Source organism: Talpa europaea (genome assembly GCF_964194135.1).
Source record: "Talpa europaea genome assembly, chromosome: 11".
NCBI lineage: Eukaryota > Metazoa > Chordata > Mammalia > Eulipotyphla > Talpidae > Talpa > Talpa europaea.
In genome coordinates, this window is record NC_140078.1 from 23,469,625 (window position 1) to 23,494,461 (window position 24,837).

Sequence of the window (24,837 nt, forward strand, 5' to 3'; positions counted from 1 at the left end):
TTAGAGTAAAAATAAGCATGGCATGGAGCTCAGCTGGAAGCCCAACCTGCAGAAGGGATGTACTGTATTTCTTTTTTGCAAGAATCTGGAGGGAAACAACAGCAGCTGCTTGAGATTTCTTCTCATTCTACTCTTCATCGCTGTTCTCCTAGATGTTTCATGGCTCATTCTTATGACCTTCTTAAGAATTTCACGTTTCTTGCTACTTAATGGAATCTGAAAATCGATGTCAATCTGGTGAGATAAGAACATTTTGTGCAAAGTGGCTGGCTCTTGTGGTGCGACATCTATATTTGCCATTTTAGTCTACCCTCAGAAGTGGAGAACTCCTTAGTTATTCCTTAATCAGTCTTCCTTCCTTTTCTCCCTTTGAAGAAACAACTGAGGAGGTCTGTGTGCCAGGTAGTATTGTGGGTCATCAGGATAGAACAGTGAATAAACAAAAACCCTTCTATATGGAGTTATGTTCCAGTGGGGGAGGCAGACAAAGGGGTAATAATTTCAAGTGGGAGTGATGTCATGAAAAAGAATAAGGCAGGGATGTCTTAATATGAGTGTAGTGCTTTGAAGTATTGGCATCAGAAGGGAACCTTCCAGAATGTAGTTGGCTCAAAGGAGAGATGTGTTCTAACTCTCTCTGGAACATTTCCCATTTAAGGAAAATCAGTGGAAATGTGTGCAGACCCGTGCATTTTGTAGGGCAGGAATCAACGATTTAAGCCTCTAAAAGCTTCCACTTACCACTTATTCTTTTTTCCTGGCAATATTATTAGCTGCTGTCTGGAAATACAGCTCATTACCACCCTGGATTTTATGAATGTTCCCAAGGGCTCCCCTCCTCCCCAATCATTTTAACCTGAAGGACTGAAAATGCAGCCCTTTTTAGTCATTAGTTGTACTTGTGTAACTGGAGTTATACAAATGCTTCCCCACACAAATGCTGGGATAACATTATTTTAGGACTTGTAGATAAAGGTTGATGGATTTGATTAATAGTCAGTGAACCTGATCTAGTATCTTTAGCAAATCAGCATGGGGCTCATGAATATATCAGCCAGTGAAAGAAGGGGTTTTAGTTTCTTGCCACTATTACTGATAAAAAGAAAGCAAACTTGACAAAGTTTCAGAAAATTCTGTCAAAAAGAATGGATTATTATTTCTAAGTCAAGTTTGATGAATTGATCATTGTCTACAGTAGTTCAGTGTTTAAGGGGAAAATTAATTTGTAGATAATACACAAAATTAAAAATTAAAAAACTTAAAAAAATTCTATGAGTTAAAAAAAGCACTGATAATTATGGTAAGGAGTTCTCTAGGTGAACAAAGAATAGGGTAGCCCTTACCTTTTGAGGAACTTGAAATCTAAGTTAGATTATGAAAAGTACCCTCTTCAGATAAAAACTGAGCCTGATATACAGGTGTAGGATGTGTAGCATACAGTGGGGACTTTATTGGAAGAGCTAAAGTTGGTGAGAATGGGGTATTAGTTTCCTGGGGCTGTTTTAACAAATTACCACAAACTCGGTGACTTAAATCATCAGAAATTTATTCTCTTACAGTAGGTTCAAAAGGCTGAAATTAAGGTGTCAGCAGGATCACACTCTTTGAGACTCTAAGGGATAATTCAGGCCTCAAGGCCTTCTGCTTCTGGTGACTGTTGGCATTGCTTCACTCGTGGGTGTGTCTCTGCTCTGTTACCAGCGGTGCCTTCCCCTCTGTGTATCTGTGTTAGATGCCCTGCGTCTCTGTGAGGACACATGCCTTTGCATTTAGGACCCAACTGAGTAATCCAGGATAAAAGGCCCCTTTCAAGATCCTTAATGACATCTCTTTTTTTTTTTTTTTTTAAGATTTATTTATTTATTTATACAAGCACTGGGTACAGTCAGAAACCCGGGAGGGTGAGAGAATTCACCGAGCCAGAGCGGGGAGCAGAGCAGGCAGAAGGTCCGAAATACACTGCTGAGGGGAGCAGCGGGTGGCAGGAGAGGTCTGCGCGCCATGTGGGACCCTCCTCTGGTGGCCAGGGAGCAGCCGGGGATCGAACTGGCACTGCAGAGACTGCGGGCAGTTTCGCAACCCAGCGCTCAACCGCTGCGCCACCAGGGAGGCCCATTAATGACGTCTTTTGCCATATAAAATACTATTCACTCTTTTACCAGCTATGGCAATATTTGTAGATGGATAGAAAGTTAACTTATTTTGGAGAAGAGGCATTTTTTTTTTAAAATATGAAGATTACTTTTTTTTAATTAAAGATTTATTTATTTATACAAGCACTGGTTACAGTCAGAAGCGCAGGAGGGTGAGAGAATTCACCAGAGCCAGAGTGGGGAGCAGAGCAGGCCGAAGGACCGAAGTACACTGCTGAGGGGAGCAGTGGGGGCAGGAGAGGTCTGCACGCCATGTGGGACCCTCCTCCAGTGGCCGGGGAGCAGCCGGGTATCGAACTGGCACTGCAGAGGCTGCAGGCAGTTTCGCAACCCAGCGCTCAACCGCTGTGCCACCGGGGAGGCCCAGAAGAGGCATTTTTTTGGAGGGGATCCTATTATAAACTGGAATCAGGGAAGTCTCAGTGCCTTGTAGGATGGGGTTTGGAGAAAGAGCAGAGGGGAGGAAAGACTGGGCACGGGAAAGCATGGGATGTCATCAGGGCCAGTGTGCTGGGCTGAAACGTTTAACATGTACAGGATGGAGGGTGAATTATGGAGGATCTGGAGTAGGAGAAAGTTTATCTTTAATTCACTGGGCAAAAATGAGTGGAGAAGGGGTAGAATCCAAGCTCTGCTCTATGAAGATTAATCTGGTGTGTGTGGAGAATACATTAGATAAGGAAGAATTGGTGGACAAACCAATTGGGAGATCAGTGTCGTAGAGAAGGGTTGCCATGCAGACTTCAGCGAGGGTACTAGCAAGTGAGAGTGTAAAGAAAGACCTGTAGCGATGGGGTCACATAGTTTGAGAACTGATGAGGTGTAGTGTGGGAGATTTGGAGATAGTGATGAGGTCATTTTCCCAGGGAACCCATCTCAGGGAGGCTAGGGTCATGAAAGAAAAGCTCGTGTGTGTGGGAGAGAGGTGATTAGTTTTGGACCTTTTGAGTTTGAGGTGCTGATTGGACATCAAGGTATCTTGTTGAGAGGCTGATAACTAGTGCTGTGGTGTGGAAGACAGGATACAACTGGTGTTATGGAAGATGGGGCCACAGAAGAGAGGCTGATGGCAATGAAGCACTCACTAAGGGTAAAGAATAGAAATACAATCTTGGGAAGCACTGCATTTAGGAAGTTTGGGCATGAAGAACAGAGAAGATGTGATTGCAGAGGAAGAAACAAAGATTGTTTTAGTTTTCATTTAATTGTAAATGCAACATTAAAAGGGAAAAATGAATCTATTAGCTCATGTAATTTAAAGACCAGGGAGATTTTAGCGTCAGGCCTAGTTTAATCTAGGGGTTCAAATGTCACCGAGCCTTGGTCTCCACCAGGTAAAATAGTAGAGCCATCTTCAGAGACTTGAAGTCAGAAGAGGAACCACCCTGTAGCCTCTTCAGGAGTCTGCTGCCTGCAGGTAAAGGTAGTCTTTTCACACCTGTTAAGACCAAGGAGTCAGATAAAGAAGATTTAGCAATGTTTTCGTAATGCATTCAGATTAAGTCCTGTATTGCCTTCCTGTAACATAAGCCATGTTTTTAAGCTGAACCATTTGGAACTGGAAGCCTCCTACCCCCCACAATTCTTAAAGTCAGTGACTCATTGGACTAATAGAAACTAAACTGAAACTCGTGTTTGTTGGAACAGATTTGAGCGTAAAGTCTGTCAGACTACTTCTGAGGTTCAAACCCACTTGGGTTATCTGATAAACTCTTGGAGTACCTTTGATACTCAAGATACTCTAGGTTTCCATCACCCAGCCTTTCTCTGTAGAAATCTAAGGGAACCAGAAGGAAAGAGGCCTTGGAAGGAGCCTTTTCCCTTTCCTTTGAAAGCAACCTCCTGTTTCCTGTTTACACAGCACCATAAGCCCCTTGGAAAATGGCTAAGGGGCTGAGAGGATATCCAGCGATTGAAACAGAATCTGAGGCAAGATCTACTCTACTTGACTTCTGCTCTGGGCCCTTGAGTTCAAAAGGTGGAAAGGAAGGAGAGGATGCCTTGTTACTGGACTGAGACAGTGTGAAAGCTGCCCACAGTTTCTCCCTGCTGCCCTGTGCTGGTCCCAGAGCTGCTGAGCTAGGTCCTCAGACTCACCACCTGGTGTAGGAATGGGGGGAATAAGACTAGTATGCTCCTGCTTCGAGGGCCATGGGGGCATGGGTCCTAGCACGTGAGCTAAAAATCAGAGTGGGTTCTGCCACGACTGGGTTCTGTCTGCCTGGAAGTCTGGACACTTTGGTCCCTGCATGGGTGACCAGATAGACTTCACTGGTTCATTAGTCCAACAGGCTTTGCTCAGGCTTTACTCAGTGGGAAGTAAGAAGCCCGTAGCTGCTGACAAATCCCCTGGGCGACACGTACATGATGTTTCATAGTGTGCCTCCGCTTGCAGCTACTTACTAAGGTTTTGTGTATCTACTGATAGGTCCATTATGAGGTATGCGCAGGAATGAAAATATAAATGAGATAAATAGAAATTAATTCTACCATTTCCTCCCACACCTCAGTGGATCTCGCGGCACACATCCCACTTCAGAGAGCATTCATACACCTGCCCTTATGTTTCAGACTTCACCTTCCACAGTAGCTTTGGGAAGTGGGCTGTTTTTGAGTTGGGGCTGCCTGCTAGATGAGTGGTAGTGTGAAAGAGGAAGCTAAGCAGGCAGATGCTGAGCTCACCTAGTAGCACATAGTCCCCAGCAAGGCCTGATGACCACCGTTCTTCCCCCATTCCACCCTCAGAAAGACTGCCCAGGTGCTCTGGGGCAGGCCTTTAAAGTTCTTATTCCCTTTATAGTTTTCATTGATGTTGCATTTGATCATTGCAACACCTGATTAAGGTACAGGACCCTTTCCCTACTGGGAATGCCAGAGAATGGAGTCCTGCACCAAGAGCAATGAAACTCAGTGCTAGCATCTGAGCCCTGCCTTCCCTGATGGCTGCTGCCTCCTACAGAAATTCTTCTGTGACATCTCCTGTCTCCCTACCTGCTGGAGGAGCAAGCCAGGGAACACGCTCCCATCTCTGACTCTTGGTCCAGCATGTGCCACTTTTCTTCTGGCAAGAACTTGGGCTCCAGGTCCCTCTCTTTTTCTGGGCCCACAACGGAAGATTCTTCCCCCAGTATGTGGCCTCCTCAGGCATGCAAGACCCAAGTGGAAGGCTTTTACCCTTGGGATGGGGAGGAGCCTGAACACCATGTGCCTCCAGGTTCCCTTTGGTTTCTATTTCCTTGTCTTGCTGTCTTGTGACATCCATGGGGGGCCAGGGACACTGAGGGCTGGAGCCCAGAGAGCAGGCTGCCTTGCACCCTCTCATCACTGTCTTCCTGGACTGGGCCCTCGCCAGCGCAGGGGGCTCAGGGTGCTGTTCTTCCACTTGACCTTGTGTCAGCTTGTGGGAGGGTGATTTTCTGTGTCCTGTCTGCTCAGTGGGTGCCTCCAGGTCGTGGCTGTGATGTTTACAGTGCCTCAGGTAGTCGGTGGCTTTTAGAGAGAGGTGAAACCTAGGAATTTAATCTCTTTGGGAGATTGAGACTTGTTCCTTCAGGGCATTTATTCATTTTTAGTTGTCCAATCTCAATTCCCCGAAGCTGGGCAATAAGTACCAGTGTTTTTGTAACTTTCTCTGTCTCCTTTTGCTGCATTTTACCTTAGGATAGCTCTCTTCAGTTTACATCTTCCTAGCAAGGAAGCAGAGGAGTCACATGTGACATAGTAGGACACAGTGCTGGACTAACATTCATAGAAGAGCCTGGAAGGTCCTGAGAGATTCAGTACAGAGAAGGCTCCCTGCTCCTCCCCTGCAGGGACTCTGCCTGGGCTTCTTCCTGCCCTTCCTGCCTGGGGAACCAGCAGCCTTTGTGAGTCTCCTTGACGACAGGATGGATAAGTTAAAAATAACCTGCGCTGGGCCTTCTGTGCGTGTGTGCGTGCATGCACACGTGTGCGTGCGTGCCTGCTGTGCTCGAGCTCAGTCCCTGTGGCATCTAGAGGCCACCAGAGACCTCAGTGTTGGAGCCTGTTGATTTAGGGGTTGGATCTGGATAATCATGCCGCTTCACTACCTCCCATTACTGACAGTTGTCAATGGGTGTGGGTTTTGTAAAAATGGAAAGCAATTCAGAATGCCTCTGTCTTCTTTCAGTCTTACTGAAGAGGGTAAGCCAGGAGGCTTTGCCGTGTTTCAGAACAACTCAGGAAGGTGGAGTAGGACACAGTTCTCTGAGGTGTTTGGTTACATCTCTTCTGGGAACCCCTCCCTGCCAGGCCCTTTCTGGATCCATTCTGTCAGGTGAGGATGCTCAAGTATGGAGGCCTTTGGGTGACTTGTACAGAGCCACCTGACTCAGCAGTGAGCCCTGTCACCAGAAGCTGTGGCACTTCCCTCAGATCCTACTGATACCCCCCCGTCCTGACCCTTTATCAAAGCCAGCTGTCTGTTTCCACAGCCCAGAACTGCTAAGACTTTCTATTTTGTGATATCACCATTGTAAGTTAATTTTAGAAACAGCTGTCTCTGTTGGGGCAAGGGCTGGGTATGTTACCACATCTGGAATTAATTCCTCACTTCCCCCTCCACCCTTCCATTCATTAGCAAGTATTCTGCTGTGTGCCAGACATGGGGATGTCTCGAGAACAAGGTGGCATGGTCTGGTCTTTAGAGACAACAGGTATGAAAATCTCTCCCTAAGTCCCCATTATGACCAGTGCCAACAGGGTAGGGCGGGGTGAGAGTAGGCAGGGAGAGCATATTAGTCACGCAAAGAACTTAATTCTAGAATTTTTTTAAAAAGCTCCTACAAATCAATAAAAAGAAAGACAGAAAATTCAGTGGAAAACAGTACAATGACTTGATAGACATTTCACAAAAGAAGATACCCAATTGGCATGGCAATAAACATGAATGGTGCTTAGTTTCATATATTTTTTAGTCATCAGGGAAATTCAAATGGTTCCATTTAAAATATGTAACTTTCTGTGTTTGCTCACATATAGAATGAAATCTTTGACGATATGGTGAAACATCCTTTTGCCATTTCTTGTTTACCTTGTTCTGAATTTCTTACTGAAGGATAAATTGGATTCCAAGGTACTTGAATAAAAGGAAACCTAGTGGGACGGCTACACTGAGGTCAGAAGACTTGGTTCACTGGGAGATCTAGGGCCACTGAACTGCTCAGTGCCCCTGCCTCTCCATTTGTCAATATCTCCCTGTTTTCCTTCCCTGCCTCATAGGACAGTGAGCATCACGGGTATGTGGAATGCTCTTAACTGTGCGAAGGGCTGAACCGACACTCAGTAGTAGTGTTGCTCTGATTCTAAGTGATTAGGTTTTCTTCTGCCTCGTCTCATAGCAGCTATTCTAAATTGACCTAAGACGTAGACCTGAGTGCTGGGATGGTCCTGAGGGCTCAGAGCTGCCTGCTTCTTGGTACTTTGGGCAGAGAACCTGTTGCTGGCATGGCTCTTGTCCCCCGCCAACGCAGGCTGGAAGCAGGGTGAGTTCCTGCAGGCATTTCCTTATGGGGCCTGGACAGCAGCTCTGTGAGTGACAGCACAGCGTTGCTGCTCCCCGGGCTGGTGGCGGGGACAGGACAGAGGAGCACAGGCGTGGTGTGCGGCACTGCATGGCTTCTGCACCAACTGGAGCTGGCCTCTTCAGGGGTGCTTTCGTGAAGTCTGCAAGTAACACTGCGGACTTTGGGGGGAGTGCGTGGGGGCCACAGCCTGACCCTTAGCTCCCTAACCAGCCTGGCCAGAACCGCTGACTGCCGTGGTGGCTCCAAGAGTTCACAGCCTGTTGTGGGCTACTCCTGTGCAGCTTAGGTGTCGGTGAAGAGGTTTTTCAGTGGTGGACGGGTCTTCCTGGGTGGCTGCAGCTGAACCCTTCTGCCCAATAAACCTGGGATACTTGCAGCAGGGCAGGGTCGGAAGCAGGTCCTAATGAAATCCCCCGTTGTGTTCCTCGGATATGGAGCAGCTCTTTTTCTGTCTTGTGGAATGTTCTCTCCCTCAGTCCCTGCATGGCAAGGGGGGTGGAGCAGATTGTGGCCATTACTCATCCCCCCAGGGGCAGGTGAACGCCTCTCTCCAGCAGAAAGCTGGCCACCCTGGCATATCGGAGCAGTGCTGGGATCGCGGAGTCCATCTGTTGTGCCACCTCACCGTGCCAGGTCCTCAGGCCATCTTGGTTCTCTTCCCACGTATCTCCTATAACAGACAAGTGTTTCTCAGTATCCTACTTGGCATTTTTGACCTTTTCCTTTTCTGTTTTTCTGCTATACAGGAGTCGGGAGTGAAGCTAGATGGAGAGACTGCGTCAGACAGTGAGGGCCGAGGGGAAGCTGCTACCCTACCCGCCTCTGTAGACGATACCCCAGAGGTCCTCAACAGGGCCCTGTCCAACTTGTCCTCGAGGTAAGCGGCTTAGTGGTGCGGATGGTCGTTGGAGCCCTGCTCTCTGTCCTAGTGCCATGAAGACCCAGAGCCCCCAGGAAGCCCAGTCTTGTGGTGGGGCCCACTTCTGGTAAAGTGTCTGGGGCAGATATACCAACATGTCTACTTGCATACTCTGTACAATTTCTTCAAGTAATTTGGCACCTCCTGCGCCCCCCCAAGACCAAAACCAAACCAAGCAAAGAAGAATATGTGGGATAGGTGGGTTCACTTCACCAACCACAGTCTCCCCTACCTCTGCCCAGTGCCCCGTTGATGTCTCAAGTGCTTCGCAGCAAATGCAGGCGTGGCCTGGAAGGCTCTAGCCCTTGGAGCGAGCTCTGGGCTGGGCTGGGAGGTGCAGCCCGAGGAGGAGGGCGGAGGAGAAGGAAGGCCTGTTCAGGGGGTCATGGGAGTGGGCAAGGCTGCTGACCCAGCAGGCGAAGAGACATGGTCCTTGGGTTTGTGACTCATGGGGCAGGCTGCTTTTCATTGAGGGGCCCATGTTTCCAGTTTGGAGTTCATTTTTCCCTCTCCCACACACATCCACTGTGATCATTCCTTAAATTCTCCTGAAGAATTGAGAAACATCTCACCGTGGGTTAAAATTTTGGTGCCTCAACACTCTGGCCCTTCCAATATCAACTATGTGGTTTAGATTAAAAACACAAATTATGCGACCCCAAAACATTATGTAGAAGTATTCCTATTGTGCCTCCTCCACGAGTGTTCCTTTTGTGAGCCAGTCACAGGCATGGGCTCTGGAGGCAGACTCCCAGGATTCAAGTCCTAGCCACCACTCAGTATGACCTGTACATCCACTTCCTCCTCTATAAAAGCAGTAGTGTGTAGGATTTAGTGAATTAATATATGTAAAATCTTTATAACAGTACCTGTATTTGTGATCATTATCTCTGTTTCATACTTAATCATCTAATGATTCAGGGGCAGAGCAGCATAGGATTCTGATGGAGGAAAAATATTCCTAATTTTTTCTGCAGAAATAGCCAGAGAAGCCATCCAAGTAGATACAGAAATGTAGGGGGGCACTGTTTCCCCTCTCCCCCCCTTTTTTTTTTTGCCTTATTCCTTCATTATGATATAAGCTGGGTGTATTTGTCCATAGGCCTTGGAGCACTTGCTGAGTTTGGTTGTAGGGAGGGCCAGTGCCTCTGTCAAGATAAAGGAGCTGCTTGTGGAAAGCAGTGATCCCAGGGCCTCCTCATCCCAGAGAAGCCAGTGCCCATTGGGTTCGTGCCTTGATTACTTCTGGGCTCCTGATATGTCTCCTCCTCTTCTCAGATGGAAGAACTGGTGGGTGAGAGGCATCTTGACGTTAGCCATGATTGCATTTTTCTTCATCATCATTTACCTGGGACCAATGGTTTTAATGATTATTGTAAGTACCGTTTTTAATGCTGTTTTAATTTTGCCTTCAGTTTTCCTTGCAGGACTGGTCATCTAAAGTATCAGGTGTTGGGCTGGGTTCTCAGCTCCTGAGAACACTTCTGCCTTAGCGTGTCTGTGGCTTCTTACCTCTCAGCAGTCAACTAGAGGGATGTTGGCATAGGTCAGTTGTGTGCTGTTGAAGATATCTCCAGACTTTAAAATTTGATTTTATTACTTCAGCTGTTTGATTAATACAGTGTCTACCAACTATGAGTCTTGTTTTTGCCTGTTTTTCTGGGTCTGTAGTGCTTCTCTCAGTCCTCACCCTGTCCATACAGTAGGGAATGACTAACATATGATTGCTGAGCACAAGCATTTTTTTCTATTCAAAGTCAAAAGGGGAAGGAACTGATAGAATACTGAGAGGTTGTAGAATAAAAATTTAATTGAAACTTCAGGAACATGTATGTACTGTGGAAAGCTGGATCTGCTCTTTGTGACTAGAAGGGCAACATGGCCATGTAGGATGGTGTGAGAAAGGAGGAGAGAAGAACCACTGTGGGAGTGATATTTTTTTTAAATATTTATTTTTATTTATGCATACAAGAACTGGGGTGTAGGCCAGAGCTGCAGGGGGTTAGAGGATTTCCCAGAGATAGTGGGGAGCAGAACAGGAGGATCTGCTGAAATACACTGCTGAGGGGAGAGTGGGCGAGATAGGAGAGGTCTGCTGTACCATGTGGGTTAGCTCCCTGGCCGGGGATTGAACTCGTGCTGTAGTGGCTGGCGATAGCTTGATAGCACTGACTTTAACCCCTGTGCCACCAGGCCCAGGAGTGATATTTTTCTTAAATGCAATGTTTTTTCCTGAAGGCCCATGACCTGTTGATTTCTGTTTCTCAAGATCATAAGAATTGGGGAGTTAGTAAGTGTTCTGATTTTTTTGTGTCCCACAGGTAATGTGTGTTCAGATTAAGTGTTTCCATGAGATCATCACTATTGGCTACAATGTCTACCACTCCTATGACCTACCCTGGTTCAGGACCCTCAGCTGGTAAGTTCTCTAGCCCCATGGGTATCCTTAACAGGTTGGGATAGTGTTTTGTGGTAGGTGTTCATCTTGGTGGTGGCTGGGAGGGGAGTGATGACCTCAGACTTGTGCAGTGCCTTTGAAATACAATGGCTGGCCTTTGAAGAGTCTTCAGTAAGTACTAGAATCTTCTTCAGAAGAAACCAGCTTGGCTGCCTCTGTGACCATATTTACCTTGGTATTTGGATATCTTAGACTCTGCTTGATGGCTCCCAGCTCCCTTTTTGAAGACTGGCATATTTTTCAGACTCTAGTACTCCACATCCCACTACATCTGGGAGTTGTCAGTGCTGGTGCTGCTGTATCTGAAACTTGGTTTCCTCATCCTTAAAGCAGATGGTCTAGATTTAATGGCTTTTAAACTGGTTTTGGAGCCACAGTTCCTTGGAGGTGCCTTGGGTGCCAGTTTGGGCGGGAATGAGATCTGGGCTCCTTGGAGAAACTCTGCATTCTCCTTCTCCCAGGAAAGGACTTTGCCATCTTAAAGCAAAACCAAAATCAAAACCTGTAGTGTAGGTGATGAGTGAGATTCCTTCCCGATCTGTGATTCTGCTTTATTGAACACACTGTCCTCAGGTGAGGGCGAGCAGAGCTCTATCCAGTGTGGAGCAGACTAGGTGGACGAGGGTTCGTCTCACTCCACTGTGCTCAGACTCAGAAATAGACTTCTGACTGAGCAGACTGGGGGGTAGTATTTTGGGTTCCAGCGACTTGGTCATGGCTGAGGGAGGCGATGTGTGTAGACCTGGGCTCCTCATGGGCTCTGCAGTCTACGCTTGCTTCCTGGATGAAAGGAGTCTCTTTTGTTCTATACCTGGAGAGCAGTGTTTTGAATTTTGTTAACATACTCGGGAACTCTGACCTGTCTGTCATCACTATACTAAGGAAATTTTGTTTTGTGTGTTGTTGTTGTTGTTTTTTTTTTTTTGCATGGAACAACTGGGTTGTAGGCCAGAGGTGCAGGGGGTGAGAGGATTCACCAGAGACAGAATGGGGAGAACAGGCAGATGTACTGAAATACACCTCTGAGGGGAGCAGCAGGTGATGCAGTAGAGGTCTGCTGCACTGTGTGGATTGCTCCCTGGAGAACTTGTGCTACAGTGGCTGGTTTGATGGTACTGTGCCACCAGGGAGACCCTGATTGCCCTACTTTACTTTTTTTAAAAAAGATTTATTTATTTATGCATACAAGAATTGGGGTACAAGCCAGGGGGTGAGAGGATTCACCAGAGACAGAGTGGGGAACAGAACAGACAAATTGACTTAAATACACTGCCGAGGGGAGCAGTGAGCGAGTCAGGAGAGGTCTGCTGCGCCATGTGGGTGCTCCGTGGCTGGGGATCGAACTCGTGCTACAGTAGCTGCAGTGAGCTTCATAGGTTTTGTCTTAACCCATTGCACCACCAGGGAGGCCCGATAGCCCCACTTTAAAGGAGAGGCCATGTGTGCTTCCCGCAGCAGTGATTGGTCTTCACTTACAGGTACTTCCTACTGTGTGTAAATTATTTCTTCTATGGTGAAACAGTGACGGATTACTTCTTCACTCTGGTCCAGAGAGAGGAGCCTTTGCGAATTCTCAGTAAATACCACCGGTTCATTTCCTTTACTCTCTATCTAACAGGTATGTGGCTCACCAGTTCTTGTCTTGTTTTTGCATTTCTGCTGAGTTAAGAAATGTCTTGGTTAAAGTTTTGATGACATAACTGTCCATTCAGGGAGCAAGGCTGATGAAGAGCTATAGCCATGCTTTACTAAGAGATAAGACTGAGGGACTGGTTGGCATGGGGCCTGCAGTCTGTGTGCTTGTCCTCTTGTCCCAGCCTCTGTTGGAGGACAGTGTCCCCTGGCTTTGTCATGACTGTCCTGTTGGTAGAGGTTCTCCTGTGTGACCAACACAGAAACCTCCCAGGAACTTATGTGTAAATACAAGTGGCCATCTGTATTAGGAGACCGCCTGCAGAGACGATGCAGTGTGCTGGAAATCTGACCGATTGGAGTTTCTGTGATCTCAGAATGGCTGGGAACCTAGTCTTTCTGAGTCTCAGCTCTGTTGTAATCTAGAGCTGAAACTGAGGATTTGAGGATTAAATCAGATACATTAAAACCTGACCAACAGTACAGTTATGTTTATTTAAACTCATTAAGATTGTGCATTAGTCCTAAGAATGCTAGTGTTTTTCAGAGTTGCTGTCAAAGATGGTTTGAGACACATGAGAAATTTGTTCTGATCGAAATTCTAGTCTGCCCTGTATTTGATCAGCTTGATAACAATACTTGGCTTTGTGAATGTCACCTGCTATTAAAATATAAATTCCACTGCCAAGGGGTCTGTTGCCATTGAGGGGCGTCCGAGAGTGTGCCCCTGAAGCAGCCCTGGAGAAGGAGGTCAGCGATGTGCTCTCTTTGAGGGGACCCCATATCTATATGGTAAAAGTCCCTTACCTTCCTTGAGAAGGTGGGGAACTGGCAGATTTTTCTTGTTACCATGTGATTCAATTTGAGAGAGCTGCAAAGGTGGCCTTGACCCCGTGCCTGGTGGATTCCCCCTCCACCAGACCCGTTCTCCAGCACAGGGTTGGCAAACTTCTTCTAAAAGATCCGAATTCAGTTTGCCTTGGGGTCTCCTCGGTTCTGCCACTCTAGCATGTCACCAGCCATAGGCAATCTGTAAACAAATGGGTGTGACTGTTCCAGTAACATTTCCTTATAAGAACAGGCAGCTGATCTGGTTGTTGCCCCATGCTCTAGCCTCAAAACATTTCTGTTTGATAATCAGTGTCCTAAACTGAGTGTAGTCTGCAAGATTTTATTTTATTGATTTTTTTTTTGTCTGCAAGATTTTAAAGTATTGCCTTCCTCTGATTGTCTCGACACAGTCATTTCCCCTCTGACTGCTTTCTGAGTCACTGGGTTTTCTCCTGTGGGCTTTGGAGCCTTACACTGGCTAACTGCTGCCAGGAAATCTGCCAGATGAGCACGTAACACGCCTGAGGAAGTGACTAGCATGGGGGTAAATGCAGAGTGTGATTCAGTTTGCCCTTTCTCCTCTTCTCTCCTCCAACTAGGATTCTGCATGTTTGTCCTGAGTCTGGTTAAGAAGCATTACCGTCTGCAGTTCTACATGGTAAGGGAGATGCACGCCTGTTAGAATTCTTGACCTCAGTGAAGTTCTGCCCAAACTCACGGGCCTCTTATCCTTTCTGGAATTTAGTTTGTTCTGTATGCATCTGGAATCTACAACATGAAAGAGGAGGGCCCATTTAAGTTCCGTGGTTGTACATCCATCTAGATCCAATTTGTTACTTAATTTCCACCCTAATAGGCAATTTCTCCACTTGGATCTAAAGAATGAACTCCAGGTGACGCTTCAGGATTGCCCACAGAGATATCACCCTCGGCTTGAAAACATCCCCTCTGTGAGTGCCCTAAGCACTCAAATAATAAGTAATAAATGATCATAGGCTTCTGGATCACAGAACTTACACACTAAGTAGGTCGTGTGGCCCCGGCTTCTGATGGAAATTGAAGCTGAGTGATAAAGTTACTCCTAGAGGCTGGCACCTTTTCACTTCTGGTAAGACAGGTGCAGAAACTGGCATCTCTCTGCATTGATTGGTTCCTGGATCCAATTCCAGGGGTTTGTGGGGGTTTCCCTCCAACATTCTTGGACACCCAGCAGTGTCTGGGATCTCAATTCTGACACGATCTATTGGAGTTTGTGTTAGGTCCACAGGTTAAGGGCTCAGCTCCAAGACCTCCCTCCTCTTCAGGTGCTGGTCACAAGCCTCTGTGCTTCTGAACAGCTGATTACAGACTGGAGGTTCCCATGACCCCTTCTTCAGACTTCAGGGGCCCTTTACAAGTCCAGATAATTTGTGCTTCTGACTGAGTGGCAACTAGAGGTTCCTACAGCCCCTCCTCAAATTCTATTAATCTGCTGGAATGGCACACAGCTCAGAAAACCTGCTTACTTACTTATTATAAAGGAAATTAAAGGATATAAATCAAGTCTCAGAAACAGACAAGCTCCTGAACAAAGGAACTTCTAACATTGTGGACCTGCAAGGAAGCACTTGAAAGGGCACTGGTTCCTCAATCTGGAAGCTCTCTGAAGCACTCCCCCCACATCCTTTTTGGGCCTTTTAGGGGCTTCATTACTCAGGCATCATTGATCAGCTCATTGGCCATTGACAATTGAACTTCACTTCTAGCCCCTCTCTCCTCTCTGGAAATCAGGGTAGGACTAAAAGTCCTGCTCTATGCATATTGGTTTCCCTGGCAACCAGCCCTCTTTCTGAGGTATTTTCCACAGGTTACCTGCATTGACATAGACTTTAAGAATAGCAAGACACCCATTTAGTTTTTTTTCTTTTTTTTTAAAGATTTATTTTTTATTTATTTATACAAGCACTGGGTACAGTCAGAAGCGCGGGAGGGTGAAAGAATTCACCAGAGCCAGAGCTGGGAGCAGAGCAGGCAGAAGGACCGAAGTACACTGCTGAGGGGAGCAGCGGGCGGCAGCAGAGGTCTGCGCACCATGTGGGACCCTCCTCCGGGAGCCGGGGAGCAGCTGGGGATCGAACTGGCACTGCAGAGGCTGCGGGCAGCTTCGCGACGACCCAGCTCTCAGCCGCTGTGCCACCGGGGAGGCCCCACCCATTTAGTTTTATGACTCTTTAGCTTACTCACGAACTGAAGCAGAAGACCAAATGTTATAACAAAATCAGCTCCCATTGCTCTAATGACGCGGGAAATTTTAGGAGCTTGTTAGTCTGGAGCTGTGGATAAAGACAGAATGGATGAGAAATACACTTTGGTCATCCTAATGACTGCTGCACTTTCCTATCTGAGTCCTAGCAATTTTCTCTTTGGTACTGACTCTTATTTCAGGTTCATTTAAGGTATGCCAGTAAAGGTTCTTTTTCTTCTCTTGTAGTTTGGCTGGACCCATGTGACATTACTGATTGTTGTAACCCAGTCACATCTTGTGATCCACAACCTGTTTGAAGGAATGATCTGGTGAGTTGATGTGTCAGTCAGGGGGATTTTCCCTTTCTTTTTTGTGGGTGTTTTTCATGTTCAGGTGGGCTGGGAATTTTTTTAGGTATTAAGAGTTGCACATGCTGAGTCCTCACCTTTAGGGCCAGACATACCACTTGGCTTTATAGTAAATCATAGTAACATTTCTGCTTACGGTTCTCACATTCAAACTACAACTAACTAGAGGCTGGTTTGCAGAGGTTGCAGAGGTTGTGTGAGGATGGGAGGTACAGACGCTGTACGTCCTTCCCATAACAGTTCCAGAGTTGGTGGGCCAGAAAAATTGAGATTTTTTTTTTTTTTCACTCTTTTTTTTTTTTTTTTTTTTTATAGAGGCATGCTTTATTTGTTTGCTGGTTTGTTTGTTTGTTTTGTTTATACATGCACTGGGTACAGTCAGAAGCGCGGGAGGGTGAGAGAATTCACCAGAGCCAGAGCGGGGAGCAGAGCAGACAGAAGGACCGAAGTACACTGCTGAGGGGAGCAGCGGGCGGCAGGAGAGGTCTGCGCGCCATGTGGGACCCTCCTCCAGTGGCCTGGGAGCAGCCGGGGATCGAACCGGCACCGCAGAGGCCGCGGGCAGCTTCGCAACCCAGCGCTCAACCGCTGCGCCACCGGGGAGGCCCAAAAATTGAGATTTTTTATAGTGTGTTAAATGTAACAGAGGACATTTTAAAAAGTGACTGTCAGAGAACGGAGCGTGGGGGAGGAGTGAGAGGAAGATGGTACAGGTATGGGAAGTGCCCACTTTTCCTTGGTGGGGATGAACAGACCAGCATGGGGACGCGAGGAGTCCTCTGTGGTGGTTTGGCCAAAGGTAGGCTCACTAGAGCTAGTAGTTGACATAAGAAGTTAAGAAAACAAGCAGGTAAATTATGAAATAGACATATTATATATTATTTAGAATTGTGGAGGTAATGGAAGAAAAATTAGAAGTGGCTGTTTGGAGGAATGAAGATATAGAGGAAAAAAGGAAAACTAATTTTTTTCTTTACTGTTTATATGTATATTATTGTGTGCATGTATTACTTTATAATGAGAAAAGAACCAGTGGAATTTTATAGACTGCCACCTTGGTTTATTCAGGAGTTGTCTAGTAAACATTTGAATGCTTACTGTGTGCCAGCTACTCGATGTGACTTACCTGGTATTTTATTTCTTCTTATCCTTTAAAGGGTAGCGAGTATTTTATGGGTGCTTTGGTACTGGAATTTATGCCTGGCTTTGTTTTGTAACTTGGAGGTATTCTTGTGGTGAGTTGATGCTTAGTTCTGTTTATGTCCTAGGTTCATTGTCCCCATTTCTTGTGTGATCTGTAATGACATCATGGCCTATATGTTTGGGTTCTTTTTTGGTCGGACTCCGCTCATCAAGGTAAATGGATTGATGGGATAAATGGATCCTGACATGGGATACCACTGAGGGGAGGGTGGTGTGGATCTAACATCCTGGAGATCTGTGAATCTGTGGATCTGTCATCCTGGAGAAAGGCTGGTAATAGTTTTCAGAGCAAAGCCGACGTGAAATATTGGCAACTCCTTATAGGAGAAAAGGAGCTAATAAAACTTTTGTCATAGCCTGTATAGCCCTTTTGGGACTTTAATCTCAATTTGAGTGTTGTCATTTATTTTGTATATTGTTTTATACATTTAAATTATTTGAGTAATAGAAAAAGAAAGGAATTTGAGGGATATAAGGAAGGAAATTAAGTATGGGGGAATTTTAGAAGGTGAGGTAGTTAACAAAATAAAGTTTCTTTTTAATAATAGAAAGGTTTTTAACTAGTAGCCATTGTTCTCAAAGCCAGAGTTATCAGGATGCCCTTTACTAAGAACTTGTTCTCTGTCCACAGCTGTCCCCCAAGAAGACCTGGGAGGGCTTCATCGGGGGCTTCTTTGCTACTGTGGTCTTCGGCCTTCTGGTAGGTGGTGGCTCCCGGCAGGGGGGAGTGGACAGAGGCGTCATACCCACCTTTGAAGTCCAGGGCTAGAGACCACTTCTCTGAGTTCCAGGACTCTGTCCTGATGACCTTACCCTGAAGAGGGGCACAAGCAGGCACCGGCTGTCTTTCATCTGCCTATCGTGAGACAGAGTCCTGGCAGTCAGGGAGCAGGCCCACGTGTACTGTGTGTTCCTTCCCTGCCAAGGCATGCGACTCAGTAGGTGGCCTTGTCCAGCATTTGGTATTATGTGGGAGGAAGGGGTCAGGTGAGATATGCTGCTCCGACCCAGGTTTTCTGATACATGTGCTCTGCCTGGAAGTGGATAATCTTCCAGCTTTTTCTAAAGCATTATTTCCTGCTTCTGACCCCAGACAGTCTCTCCCCTGTTCAGTATTGCCTGACTATCTAATGCGGACTTCCCTGCTTTATTGCTCTTCAGTGTTCTTCCTTCTGGCTGTCTGCCTCTCACTGTACCACTTCCCCATGACCTGCCTCTAGTTAGCACTAAGTTAAGAGAGCCCAAGAAAAATGGATCAGAGCTCCCCTAAATGGAGAGAAATTTCTTGTAGTTTTTCGCCCAAATTCCATCAGGCCTTTACTGGATTAATTCAGGATCTGGGTTTCTGGGCAAGAATGTATGAAGCTCTGTGGGCCGTAAACCTCTCCCTCCCTCCCCCTGACCCCCCAGTACAGGTAAAATACAAAATTTTTTGGTGAAACAAATCTGACTTAGTGCACAGCTTGCAGTATAGCCCTTTTGTACTGGAATTTACGCCTGGCATAAATTTATGTACTGGAATTTTGCTGGGTGCCAAGCACTGTGAAGGATGTGACCAGCCCAGGTTTCTGTTACCTGCGCTGGGTCACTGGAGCTCATCTCCTTTGCCTGTCGTCTCTGTCGTTCATCCTCAGCTGTCCTATGTGATGTCGGGGTACAGATGCTTTGTCTGCCCCGTGGAGTACAACAACGACACCAACAGCTTCACTGTGGACTGCGAGCCCTCGGACCTGTTTCGCCTGCAGGAGTACAACATCCCTGAGGTGATCCAGTCGGCCATCGGCTGGGTACGTGCCCCTGACACTGAGTGAACTGACCCCCCTCTCTGCCTCTGCCTTCCCTCAAACAAACAAACAAAATAACCAAAAACCTAGCTTCTTCTCTCCCCAAAGCTCTGAGTCCCGGGATGAAGAAGAATTGTTCAAGCCAGTTCAGGGTGAGGGCAGAAGGAAACTTTCCTCACTCCTGACACACTTTTAGTCACAGTGTGTCTTGTGGATCTCTGGGGAACCCTGAGTCTTGCAGGGGGTCTATGAGGTCACAACTAGTTCCACAACAATATAGTGACGTTCTTTGCCTTTTTTACTTTGTTGACATTTGTCATGAAGGTGCCAAGCAGTGGGCAGACCTGCTGGTGCCTCAGTATGAGCGAAGGCAGTGGCCCCAGAGCACTGAGTCCTGGGTTCTTCATGCCATGCATTTGCAGCGCAAATGAGCCAGTTTCTTCTGCAAGTGTCTTTCATGGTTATTTTATTAAAACTTACCTATGAACGCCTATTTCTCATACTTTGTGCCAAAGTGAATGTCTGCAGAAGCACTTCTGTTTGTAGGGTTGCACAGTGCTTGCCTGGTGGGGAAAGACAGTGTGCGTGCAGGTCTTCACTTAGGGGACAACAAGCCTGTTCATGGGAATTTAATTCTTACCCAAAAAGGACTGACAAACTATAGTTCTTCAGACTTGGATGTTTTGCAGACATTTTTCTTAAAAATGAACTAAGTAAGCCTGTCATTTCAAGGAAAATAGCTGATGATAATTGTTTTCCAATGATGAACTTGAGCTTTCAAGTGAAAATTGCTGTACCAAGTTATAAAGAAACTGCTCTTTATAAAGTTCTGGTCTAGTGTCAAAAAAACAAATCCAGAGCTCTCTGAAAGGACTGGAACTAACATATTCTCCTTCAACGACATACCTGTGTAAGGCTGGATTTTCTTTATATACTTCAATCAAAACAACATATCACAATAGATTGATTATAGACTGTCTTAAACCAGACTTCAGAGATTAAAAAAACAAATTCAGTTCTTGTACTGAAATTTTTTCTTTTTTTTTTTTGGTGGTGGTGATGGTGGGTGGTCTGTTAACAAGTACAATGCTTGACTTGTAGGCATCTTCACTGGACTTTTCCTTTGTTTATTCTTCTCAGAACACTGTCCGGATGTACCCCTTCCAGATTCACAGCATCGCCCTCTCCACCTTTGCCTCGCTCATCGGCCCCTTTGGCGGGTTCTTTGCAAGCGGATTCAAACGAGCCTTTAAAATCAAAGTAGGAAAACACTTGTCCCTGTTCCTCTCCTTGTCTCCCTGTCAGGCCCCTCTTCACCCGTCTCCTGCCTTCCTCTTCCTGCTCAGTCCATTAACCACCACTCCCTTCAAAACACCAGGGTGACAAATAACCCGGCTGTTGATGTGCACTCTTCACCTTGCGTGGAGCTTTAGCAAGGAGTCATTGTCCACAAGAAAATTCAGTAGTTGGATTTTGAGTTTAAGTGTATCTTACGTTTTCAAAAGAAATGTATAATTTAATAAGAGTTACCCTGTTATAAATAACCCCAGCATTTGAATCAGTGCTTACTTTTCACTTTCTCTGGCTCTCGGCTACTCGTGAGTGGCTGGACATCGAGGGGGCCCCTTGGGTAGGGCTGGCTCACTCGCCGAGCCCAGGCTCACCAGTCCCTCCCCTGCCTTCACCTTCCCTCGCAGGACTTTGCCAATACCATTCCTGGCCATGGAGGCATCATGGATCGATTTGACTGCCAATATCTGATGGCCACCTTTGTCAATGTCTACATTGCCAGTTTTATCAGGTATAGTTCCTGTCTGTCTGAGCCAAATTGTGGATTTTTAAAGTGAAATTCTAGAATTTTAACTATATCTCAGTTCTAGTGAAAAGCATCCAGAATCTGAACATGGTTTCCAGTTGCTATTTTTAGATTACTTGAAAACCCTCACCCTCCACCTCCTTGCTACTTCTGTTAGTAGAGAATCCAGAGGTGGGATCCTATAGACATTGAGATAGTTAGGTCTTAGAAGTTGCCTGTGCCCTGGCTCAGTGCTGTTTCTTTTTCTTCTCTTCTAGGGGCCCCAACCCAAGCAAACTGATTCAGCAGTTTCTGACCTTGCGGCCAGATCAGCAGCTGCACATCTTCAACACGCTCAAGTCTCACCTGGCCGACAAGGGGATGCTGACAGCTGTCACGGAGGATGAGTAGGGCCAGCAGGGCCGGGAGAGCAGCAGTAGGACTGAGCAAGGGGCGGGGCTCCAAGAGAAGCCCAGCTGTGTGACTTAGACAATGACAAGGCTTTCAACTCACTCTTTTTTTTTTTTTTTTTTTTTTTGGTAGAGTATTTTTATTTGTGAGTTAAAAAAATTGTATATATATACTCTATGTGCTTATAATTTGGGTTGTGAGTAAACTACAGCTTTGAGTTGGAAAGAAGTCACGGGGTAAAACCATTTGGGTTTTTAAATGAAACACCAGTTTTAACAACCTGGAGAACAGTGTTACCCAGCTTGGGTGCACCTGCCCGGGGCTTCTGGCTCCGGTCGAGTGAACTGTTTCTGGGCTCCATCAGAGAGTGCTCCTCTGTGTCTGACCAGTTCAGGGGCCCCCTGCCTGTCTTTGTAGTGTAGCTGCCCCCAGCAGGGAAGAAGTACAAGGCTTGGATGCCATGCCTTTGCTTCTGGAGAGCTTGCACCTGGCTACGGGAGGCCTTCTGTAGGCCAGAGGGACAGAGGCTTCTTCATTACATGAAGTCCTGTGGAGTGTGAGTTCTGCTTTATGATGTGTGGTCACCTTATTTCATCACAGACTGAAAGGCTTTTTCATTTTCTTCAGAAAGCATGAATAATTATAGTAGTCGGTGGGTGGGGGGAAGCACTGCAATTTTTCAAGTGTGCACAGCGGAACGTACTGTAACTGAGCCCTTTCCTGCAGGTTGTAGGCTCCCGCGGGGCAGTCCAGCTAACTGTCTTTTCAGGGACAACGCCGTTCATGTGTGTATTGTAGACGTGTTGCTGCTGATCCTCTCCGGAGCTTCCTGTTGGGCAGGGAGCTGGGGGCTTCTTCACGCACCCTTTGCCTGACCGACCACCCGTGTAGCTGCTGTGTTGTGTATATCTGACTTAAGGCAAGTGTGTGTGTGTGTGTGTGTGTGTGTGTGTGTGTGTGTGTGTGAAAAATCACTTCTTAGAGTGATTTCCATTGTACCATGACTTCTTCACTGAAACCATGAAGTTCCGCCTAAAACTCTGGAAACCCTAATCCCGTTAGAGGTTTGAAGACTGGGAAAGTTAAATGCACATTTTTTAAACAATGTGACCAGTTTAAATATAGTTTGCATTTTACTGGGGGACCTTTGCTTTGTTTTTAAACTGTGATTTTTTTTTCTTTTTTTTTTCCCCCTTCCTAATTTCAGGAGTGATGTTGATTTGGGGAAGACAAGTTTTTTTTGTCAGACTTTAAGCCAGGGAGGACGGGAGAGAACTTGGTGCCCAGACGTTTTAAATTATTCCATGCTAGGGTTGTTCCTGTTGCCAAATGAGGGTGTCGTGGCTTGCTTCAGTACCTCGGTCTGGTGCTGCTTTGTTTTGCTTAGTTCTCAGCCAGCCCTCCGCGTCCCTGAAGGCTCACAGCCAGCCCAGATCACTGCTGTGTCCAGCACGGGGCAGACCCCCTGGATGCTTCAGCTCAGTCATTGGGTGACGACCTCTGCGCACAGGCAGCATCGAAGCAGCTTCTTTCTTAAGAACTTTTACTTCCGTTGTAGCATATGGCATTTCTCTTTCAAGTCCAAGGTCCCCTGAAAAGCAAAATTTTTTTGCACAGGGTTTCAGCCCTAGTCATGTGACCGCCCTGAGCAGACATCCCTCTCTGGGCTCCTGATATCAGAGCAGCCGTCTAATTCCAGTATTTTGTGATCCCAGCTGAGCAGGCTCTTGTCACCAGAGGTTGCTGTGGGCATTAAGTCATGACCTGGGCACCCAGAAAGTACAGGCTTTTAGGCCTTTTCTAAATGCTCGTCCTTGAAATAACCCAGTATCTCAACAATGGATTAAACAGTGGAGGTGATGGGTAATGAATTTAGTTTCCTTATTGAAGGAGGAAGTTGCTCCCAAACCAGAGACAGAAGGACACCTCATTTGTCTCGTGTGGCCTCACTGGGGGTATGTGGTGGGTCCTTGGGAGTTGGGAGTCTCAACGAGGGCCCTGCAGTCCAGAGCCCTCCTAAGAGTGCTGCCTTGGGGATCAGGGCTCTGCCACTGTTTAATCTGGCAGTGTTTAATCTGGTGCCTGGCACATTCCTCTTTTAAGGGGGCCTGAGATCCTATAAACTGAAAATGGATGCTCTTCAGAGCAGCCGGCAAGGCCAGAGGCTGTCTTGGGGATTTCCCCACAAGCTTTCTGGTGAAATAGGAATTTTCTAGTTAAGTAACTAGGAGACCAACACCACCTTGCATTTTTCTTTCTCCCATTTGCTGAAAATATTTTGCCATACAGACAAGATTCAGGAGACTATTAAGTATCATACACTTGTGCATATCTTAATGGATGATATAATTTGCTTTGGATCCTTTTTTTTTTTTTTTTTTGGTGAGAAATAAAATGTGATGGAAACTGTGTGCCATTCATTTTCTCATTTCCATGCATGGTTTTATGTTCCCCATTTGTTTTTGTATTTGTAAATACTATGCTGTCCTGATTTAATGATTTTTATTTGTTTTGTGGATCCTGAGCCCGGGACTGTGGAGAACTGTGGAAACAGTGGAAACTGTGGAGTTTCCCTAGGGTCCTGTTGAGTTGAGATTTACTTCTCTTGTGCTCTGCCTGGCAGTACAAGGATTAGGTTGTCCCCGGCCTGACTTTCTTTGGCAAATGTGGCATAGGGCCCTGAAAATTTTGCAACATTATTTCCCTCAAGCTTAGGTGCCTGGCCTGTGCACCAGGTTGGAGCTTAAATTGTTGTGAGCTCAGAGCTAGTGACATAAGGAGCTAATGAACAGAGGTGTTGCAGAAGCTAGGGAGCATTAGCAGAGGGTGGGCCATCAGCACGCACACCTGGCTGTCCTCCCTGCCTGGGGAGTACCCCGCCGCCCCCCCCCCCCCCCCCCCCCCCCCCCGCCTCGCAGTTGCCATAGGGCCCTCAACTGCTCTCAGCACTGGAACAGCACACTGAAGTTTACTCCTGAAAGTGAAACCCTCTAAGGCAGCCTGGACCTTACTTATGTTTGTTATTTTTTGCCTGTTTGATATCCTCAGCATTTTTGTAGCTATACTATCATGATATTTAAAATGTATTTACTCTGAGTGTTGTACAATTCTGTAATGTGTGTTTGAAGCTAGTGTCCCTTTGTAGGGGTGAAGTGTAACTTTTAACCTTACACAGGTGGACTTTGAAACCATCTTTATGGTATTTTTCCCCCACTGGACTTTTTCTACCGTAACTTATATATTATGCAAGAAGATTCCAAAAGTGTAATTTAAGGGAGACTAAATAATGATTGGCGTCTCAGCTAGTTGCTGAGTTGGCTAGAGCCTGGTTCGAGTAGATCCTCGGATTCAGATGTTTAAGCTGTTGGCACCCGGCAGGTTGAAGAGTGTCCCAGGTGTTGCCAGGGGCAAATGGGGGGGCTGTGAATGACTTAGGACAAAGAGCATCACTGTTGAAAAACCACAGCAGTGGCCTTGCTCCTTAGGAAGCCAGCCCAAGGTCGTTCCTAAGGG

General features: G+C 46.4%; 1 protein-coding gene across 1 annotated transcript in view; it reads left to right on the top strand.

Moving 5' to 3' along the window:
- The window catches only part of CDS2 (CDP-diacylglycerol synthase 2), a gene marked incomplete at its 5' end in the record, with an annotated part of 43,211 nt that extends 21,478 nt beyond the window's left edge, over positions 1–21,733 (top strand). Inside the window, 12 exons of the mRNA XM_084247332.1 lie at positions 8,446–8,576; positions 9,897–9,993; positions 10,940–11,037; positions 12,555–12,694; positions 14,139–14,197; positions 16,010–16,092; positions 17,400–17,487; positions 17,966–18,034; positions 18,969–19,121; positions 20,259–20,378; positions 20,816–20,919; positions 21,192–21,733. Coding sequence (XP_084103458.1) covers positions 8,446–8,576; positions 9,897–9,993; positions 10,940–11,037; positions 12,555–12,694; positions 14,139–14,197; positions 16,010–16,092; positions 17,400–17,487; positions 17,966–18,034; positions 18,969–19,121; positions 20,259–20,378; positions 20,816–20,919; positions 21,192–21,324 — 1,275 coding nt within the window. The 3' untranslated portion in view covers positions 21,325–21,733. The remainder of the gene's footprint in view (positions 1–8,445; positions 8,577–9,896; positions 9,994–10,939; positions 11,038–12,554; positions 12,695–14,138; positions 14,198–16,009; positions 16,093–17,399; positions 17,488–17,965; positions 18,035–18,968; positions 19,122–20,258; positions 20,379–20,815; positions 20,920–21,191) is intronic.
- Between the last annotated feature and the right edge of the window lie 3,104 nt (positions 21,734–24,837).